The 6886-nt window shown below is 32.9% G+C and overlaps 2 protein-coding genes across 4 annotated transcripts in view; both read left to right on the top strand.

Moving 5' to 3' along the window:
- The window catches only part of LOC104781889 (transcription factor GTE1-like), a 7825-nt gene continuing 1370 nt past the window's right edge, over nucleotides 432–6886 (top strand). The window contains exons 1-9 of one of the 3 annotated variants that reach the window (XM_010506675.2): nucleotides 432–512; nucleotides 870–998; nucleotides 1073–1285; nucleotides 1438–1515; nucleotides 1634–1849; nucleotides 1925–2023; nucleotides 2126–2184; nucleotides 2280–2430; nucleotides 2520–2851. In XM_010506675.2, coding sequence (XP_010504977.1) covers nucleotides 1256–1285; nucleotides 1438–1515; nucleotides 1634–1849; nucleotides 1925–2023; nucleotides 2126–2184; nucleotides 2280–2430; nucleotides 2520–2714 — 828 coding nt within the window. In that variant the 5' untranslated portion in view covers nucleotides 432–512; nucleotides 870–998; nucleotides 1073–1255 and the 3' untranslated portion in view covers nucleotides 2715–2851. Of the gene's footprint in view, nucleotides 555–869; nucleotides 999–1072; nucleotides 1286–1437; nucleotides 1516–1633; nucleotides 1850–1924; nucleotides 2024–2125; nucleotides 2185–2279; nucleotides 2431–2519; nucleotides 2852–6886 lie in introns of those variants that run through there. The other 2 variants (XM_010506673.2, XM_010506674.2) reach the window with 2 other exon arrangements.
- LOC109132407 (CTP synthase-like) lies at nucleotides 5302–6760 on the top strand. Its single transcript, XM_019244011.1, has 9 exons — nucleotides 5302–5377; nucleotides 5465–5598; nucleotides 5685–5764; nucleotides 5846–5932; nucleotides 6010–6060; nucleotides 6150–6267; nucleotides 6352–6473; nucleotides 6544–6627; nucleotides 6704–6760. The coding sequence occupies exons 2-9, from the start codon at nucleotides 5481–5483 to the stop codon at nucleotides 6758–6760; spliced, it is 717 nt and encodes a 238-aa protein (XP_019099556.1). The 5' UTR covers nucleotides 5302–5377; nucleotides 5465–5480.

The raw sequence follows: 6886 nt of genomic DNA, 5'->3' as shown, positions 1-6886 counted from the left end.
TTTTTTTTTTTTTTTTTTTTTTTTGACAAGCATTTGAACTTCCTTGTTAAATATTTTTTTTTTCTTTTATATAAAAGTTGACAAAAAAAATTATAGGCAATTTAACTGATGATTTTGGAAAATATTTTATGGGTTTTAAGAAAGTATTATAGTTAAAATACAAAAAAATTAAGATAATTATTTTTATATGACGTTTTAGATTATTATTTTTTCTTTCTTTCTATAGTGGAAAATGAAAATACTAAAAGTCTTTTACATTTCTTTTTTTAAAAGAGGAAGATGCAACAAACCCGATATTTTAGTAATAAAACCGCGTAATTTTGTCTGTAATGTTCGTTGATTGTAATAATAGTTTATTAATGGGCCGAGCAGAGAAGCCCATATTGATACAAAGAGTTTTCGAAAAAAGCCTATTCGTTGTAAACCCTAAACCGGAGCAACGCGTTCTCTTCCGTCTTCTTCTTCTTCCTCCGACCTGCGTCTGTCTTTCTGAATCCTTCGAAAAAACTCTCGTGAGTCACTACTACTCTTCTCTAATGTCTGTACATGTCAAGGTACATAAGTTTATTATTACTTCCTGGTTAAGTTGCAGCCTCTCTTTGGATTCAATCCCAGACTTTGTTTATTACATTTTAGCTTACCGTTGATTCCGTCTGTTAATCTAGCTCTTCTGTTGAGAAGTCACCTTCTTTTGAGGTTTTGGGTTATCATAAAGTCTCCAACTTTGTTCAATTCGAACACTTTTAAGTAGCTAGAACTGGTATACAGACTCAATTATCAGTTTGAGTTTATTGTAGAAAGATGCGAGTTTGTTTTGAGGCACGGTGCTGTGTTGAAGCTTTTTTTAATTAGTTTGTGTCACTGTTTAGGAGGAACCTGTGCTTGTGCAAAACTGTGATGTCGAGAATTCGGAGCTTGTTGTTTTCAATGGAAATGGGGTCAGTGAGCTTGAGGATTTTGGGACTTGCATAGATGATATTACTGAAAGAGTGAATCAGGTAAATCAATTGCTTTTCACTTGACGCCATGACTTGCTTAGTGTCGAGTCTCTTACTGCTATATGTGATGGCAGCTTGAGCAAAAAGTTGTGGAGGTTGAACACTTTTACTCTACCAAAGATGGAGCAGCTCAAACTAATACTTCTAAGAGTAACTCAGGAGGGAAAAAGATTGCGATTTCTCAACCAAATATCTCGAAATGTAACTCGGCTGGGAAAGATAAAACAAAGGGAAAACATGTTTCCAGCCCTGAACTTATGCGTCAATTTGCTACAATGTTTCGTCAGGTAAGCAAGAAAAACTTATCACTTTTTCTTCTGATCATGATACGAAGCTTAGGATTTTGATTTACTTCGTTTGATGCTTCCTTAGTTTGCCAAAGCAATGATTTTGCTCAGTGTTTGCTGCATTTGAACGTTTCCGTCTTCTAATACCTTAGATTACTCAAAATAAATGGGCATGGCCGTTCATGGAGCCTGTTGATGTTAAAGGACTTGGACTCCATGATTATTACAAGGTAAAGTTACAAACTTTTGCTATTTTACTTAAATGTATGGTAAAATCAACTGTTTTCGATAAATGTTGAAATGAGTTTTTTGATATATGTCGATAGCTTGTGTTCATTTACTTAACAGGTTATAGAGAAGCCAATGGACTTGGGAACGATCAAAAAGAAAATGGAGGGTTCAGATTATAGCAATGTCCGGGAGATATATGCTGATGTTAGGCTAGTTTTCAAGAATGCGATGAAGTATAACGAAGCAAAAGAAGATGTCTATGTGATGGCTCAATCTCTGTTGCAGAAATTCGAGGAGAAATGGATTCACATAATGCCTAAACTTGTAGAAGAGGTACACCAAATGTTCAGTTTCCAGTTAATCGTTTTTGTAATAGTGTGTTAAAAATAATTGCTTTGGTATGAACAGGAAAAGAAACAAGCAGACGAAGAAGCTGCGGAACATGCAAATAAACAGCTTACTCTGGAGGCTGCACAAGCGGAAATGACAAGGGATTTAAGCAATGAAGTAAGCAAAATACTAAAAAACCTTTTTCTACTTGTTGCTCTGTTTCAGGCCATTGATTACAGTAGCTCTGGTTTGATGAGTTTTTTTTGCACATATCTTTAGCTATATGAGATCGATCTTGAGCTGGAGAGACTCCGGGAATCAGTAGTTCAGAGATGCAGGTTAATAACCTCTTCTGTTAAAAATCATTTTACCTTAATGAACGGTCTTAATGAAGGGTCCTTAACAGAGTTTTCGTTTGATTTGAAATGAACAGGAAATTGTCGACTCAAGAAAAGAAGGGACTTTCTGCAGCACTAGGTCGACTCTCTCCCGAGGATCTGTCGAAAGCGTTGAAAATGGTTTCAGAAAGCAACCCGAGTTTTCCGGCTGGAGCACCAGAAGTTGAGCTTGACATCGATGTTCAGGTAAACACCAAAATCATTTCTCATTTCTTTGTGGTTTTGGCATAAGAAATTTCAGGTCTTTAACGGTTTTCTCTCTGTTTTTCGAACAGACGGATGTTACCTTGTGGAGATTGAAGGTGTTTGTGCAAGAAGCATTGAAAGCAGCAGCTAACAAGAGCTCTGGAGGAACAAACGCTCAAACCAATAACAATACTGGAGAGGTCAACAAAAACAATGCGAAAAGACGGAGAGAGATCTCTGATGCAATCAACAAAGCTTCAATTAAAAGAGCTAAGAAGGCTTAAATCAATATCTATATCTGTGTTTATTGATCCCCAAGGAACAGAATGAGTTTGTTGTAACACCAATATAAATATAAATTAGAGACTTTATGTAAAATATAATGAATGTTATAAAAAAATGTGTGTGTGTGAAAAAAATTTCTGAGCTTCTTTTTTATTACTTTAAACTTGGGCATTTATCTATTAAACAAATAATTATAAATTTTATAAATCGATTATTTTGTTTGAGTCTCAAACTATGACGAAATGCCTTAATTCTATTGCAATATCACAATTGTGTCTAGACTCTATACTACACCAAAATATGCGAAATCAATTAGTTAACAACCACTTTACTTATTTTGAAGATTTTGAACAAAATAAAACAGTAATGTATACATAATATATGTTTAATTGTAAGACAATACAAAATAAATAAGCAAAAGAAGATTAAGAAACCTTATTCAAGAATTTCAATAGGCTAGACTTATCTTACCTATAAACTGAAGCCTTTTAGTTCAATCCCTATTTTCATCATAGATTACTCTGCATAAACATGGAATGACACCAACAAGTATTGGTGCAAATGGTTTCGTACACTTTGATTAAAGAACATTCAATTTTTTTTTGAACAAAAAGATTCATTTAATTTTCACCCATTTGAAACGAAAAAACTAGAAATGGACAAATTACAAAAAGAAAAAATGAACAAGTAATCTAATAGAATAGTAAGTTGAATGATATTTAGCTCATCTTTTTCAACTAAATTGTTTTTCCAATCATTTGCACCCATAAAACCAATATAAAGAGTTTGGTGTAACACCAATACACATTAGACACTTTCCAAAGTTCAAATGTTCAGTACAATGTAAAATAGAATGAATGGTAAAATAAATATCTATGTGTGAAAAAAAATTCTAAGCTACAAACACATATATGTAAAATGACTGTTTGTGGGGAGAATATGACAAATCTTCTAGTAAGATCTTCAATTTGTGCCGGAGAGATCTTTCGTGAGTTGAACGATTGTTCTTTCATCACCTTAAACTTTGGCATTTATCTATTACAAATAATTATAAAAGTGATCAAATTTTTAAATCGATTTTTTTTTCATTCTCAAACTATTGTTTGACCAAATGCCTCATTCTACTGCAATATCACAATTGTGTCCAAACTCCACACCAATGAGAAAATATGGGAAATTTGCTAAACTTCAATCAAGACAGTTAACAACAAATTTACTTCTTTTGAAAATTTTGAACAAAATAAAACAGTAATTATACAAAATATATGTTCAATTGTAAGAAAATACAAATAAACTAAGCAAAAGAAGATTAAGAAACCTTTTCCAAGAATTTCAATAGGATATGACTTATCTTACCTATAAAATGATTACTCTGCAGAAACATGGAATGACACTAACAAGTATTGGTGCAAATAGTTTTGTACATTTTTGAGGGATAAAAGTAGGTTAAAGAACATACATTTTTTTTTTGAACAAAAAGAACATTTATCACCATTTAAAATGAAAAAAATTAGAAAATGAACAAATTACAAAAAGAAGAAAAATGTTTAACTAGTCATCTACTATACTCTAATATAACAGAATAATAATTTGAATGATATTTAACTCATCTTTTTCAACTCAATTATTTTTCCAGTCATTTGCACCCATAATATAGATTTATGGTTAAAGAGAGCTTTTTTTTGTAAGTCTCCATCTGTCTTGAGGTTTAAATCCAGAATTCCCAGTGGGCGAGCGAAAGTGTCAAAAACAATGGGGCATGGGGGAATAATTTATAGAGTGGCATCGTGGTTTGTGCTTGTAGGGGTGTCGAAATAGTTAAACCAATTCAAACCAACCTATACCTCAATGACTTGATCAGTACGAAGATAATGATGATGTTAAATATGAAAATTAATGATTTAATAGTTAATATAAACCATTCTAACCCAATCCACATAATCCATAAGCCTATTAACCCATAACTCATTTAACCCAATAACTTGTTAAGATCCAAATAATAAAACAATATGGGCTATCGAGTAGACCAAGAGATTTAACCCATTTTGACACCCCTAATGCTATTGTAGTTTTTATCTTTAGTACTCGAAGTTTCCGATAACTTTATGTGTTTCCAAATTTGATTTCTGACTTTTAAGATGGTAAAATTAATAATAAAATATCTTATTTTAAAAGGCAAAACTTCTAAATACATGTTTTTTTTGGCCAATTGCCTCAAATCCACCATCATTATACATGTTCTAGATTTTTCATAAAGGTCTAGTACTAAAAAATCATATCTAATGGTTAAATGCAAATGATCATATGGCTTAAGGAAATCTTAGTCACCAAAGAAAGTATTTATATTCTTAGATAATTTCAAATAAAGATATTATTATAATCTAAAAAGATTTAGTTTTAGAGTCTCATAATATTAAAAACTCATGAAATGCATATATTTAAAATATTGAATTTGAACTAAAGAAAGTGGAGGATTGTTATCTTCTATGGGTTTCAAAAGGTGGAAGGGAATTGCCCACTGCTTCTCTTCTCTTATAAATTGCTACCTCTCCTTCTCTCAAAGCCCACAAAATCCTATTGCTTGTTTTTTTTCCCCCCGCTAATATCAAAACGTTAAAACAGAGATCCTCTGTTTCAAAGCTTCTCAGTTTTCTCATATCTGGTTTGTCTCTATGAAACATGAAATTTTGCAACTCACAGATTGCTTTTTTTTTGCCTTAAAATATGGTTTGGTGACGTTTTGTTCCAGGATATACAAGTTAAAGATGAAGTACGTGCTTGTAACTGGAGGTGTTGTGAGTGGATTAGGAAAAGGTATCACTGCAAGCAGTGTTGGTGTTCTTCTTCAGTCCTGTGGTCTTCGCGTTACTTGTATCAAAATTGGTATCTTTCTTTTCATTGAGTTCAAAATGTATATATAATGTTTGCTTACGGAACACTCAATCTAAAGCCATTTTTATCATCTCTAGATCCTTATTTGAACTATGATGCTGGAACCATATCTCCTTACGAACATGGCGAAGTGTATGTCTTGGACGATGGTAGTGAGGTAAAAAACCAAACTTACCTGTTCTCCACCTTTTGGATTTAAAGACTTTAAAAACTTTTTTTGATGGGTTTGAAAAAAAAGGTGGATCTTGATCTTGGAAACTACGAGAGGTTTCTAGATATCACATTAACTCGAGATAACAACATCACTTACGGGAAGATTCAGCAGGTAACTACATAATGTTTATCTTTGGATTTATCTGCAACAAGTCGATAACTAAAGTACTTTTGTTGTTGCTGTCACAGTATGTGATGGATAAAGAGAGGAAAGGAGATTATTTAGGAGAGACTGTTCAGGTAAATGAAAGATAGATTCAACATTTCTACTTTGTCATCATAATAAGCTTTGAGACGTTATATGTTTTTGGTTGGTAATGGATTTTTAGATTGTTCCTCACATCACTGATACAATTCGAGAATGGATTGAGAGAGTTGCAACGGTTCCTGTTGATGGAAAAGAAGGTCCTCCTGATGTTTGCATCATTGAATTAGGTGGAACTATAGGTAACATTTTAACACCGAGAATTTCTATTATCTTTTTGTTTGCGTCTTCTGTGTATAATACAGAGAAATCTATGTGTTTTTCAGGAGATAATGAGTCACGGCCTTTCACTGAAGCACTTAGCCAATTATCATACAGTGTAGGGCCTGATAACTTCTGTCTGATCCATGTTACTCTCGTGCCTGTGCTCAGTGCTGTTGGTGAACAGGTATGTATATACATTTTCCAGAAGTATATGTCTTTGAAAAACTTCACTTGTTTTGAATCTTTTATTTCAGAAAACAAAACCAACACAGCACAGCATTAGAGATCTACGAAGCTTGAGATTGACACCTAATATCATAGCTTGTCGGAGCACAAAGGTTTTAACTTGTTCATTTTGGTGTCTATATCTTCTTGTTCTATTATATAAACTCGAACCTTTTCTTTTACTGTTAGGTACTTGAAGAGAATGTAAAATCAAAGCTATCTCGATTGTGCTATCTTCCGGTATGATGCATCTTATTTTTGTTTTCCTTGTTGTCTTGTACTCTTGTTTACTTGAAATTATCCGTTAATCAGCTTCCACACTTGTTTTCAGATTCAGAATATCTTCTCACTCTATGATGTTCACAACATCTG

This window comes from Camelina sativa, chromosome 4 (genome assembly GCF_000633955.1).
Source record: "Camelina sativa cultivar DH55 chromosome 4, Cs, whole genome shotgun sequence".
Taxonomy (NCBI): Eukaryota; Viridiplantae; Streptophyta; class Magnoliopsida; order Brassicales; family Brassicaceae; genus Camelina; species Camelina sativa.
The sequence above is the reverse complement of the archived record's forward strand: the minus strand, read 5'-3'. Positions and strand labels throughout refer to the sequence as shown.

What these genes read in the sequence shown, in the direction of transcription:
- LOC109132407 (XM_019244011.1), top strand. Translation starts at nt 5,481, where the DNA reads ATGAAGTACGTGCTTGTAACTGGAGGTGTTGTGAGTGGATTAGGAAAA. An exon ending in CTTACGGGAAGATTCAGCAG is followed by an intron (nt 5,933 to 6,009) that starts GTAACTACATAA and finishes TTGCTGTCACAG; the next exon opens with TATGTGATGGATAAAGAGAG. An exon ending in TAGCTTGTCGGAGCACAAAG is followed by an intron (nt 6,628 to 6,703) that starts GTTTTAACTTGT and finishes TTTTACTGTTAG; the next exon opens with GTACTTGAAGAGAATGTAAA.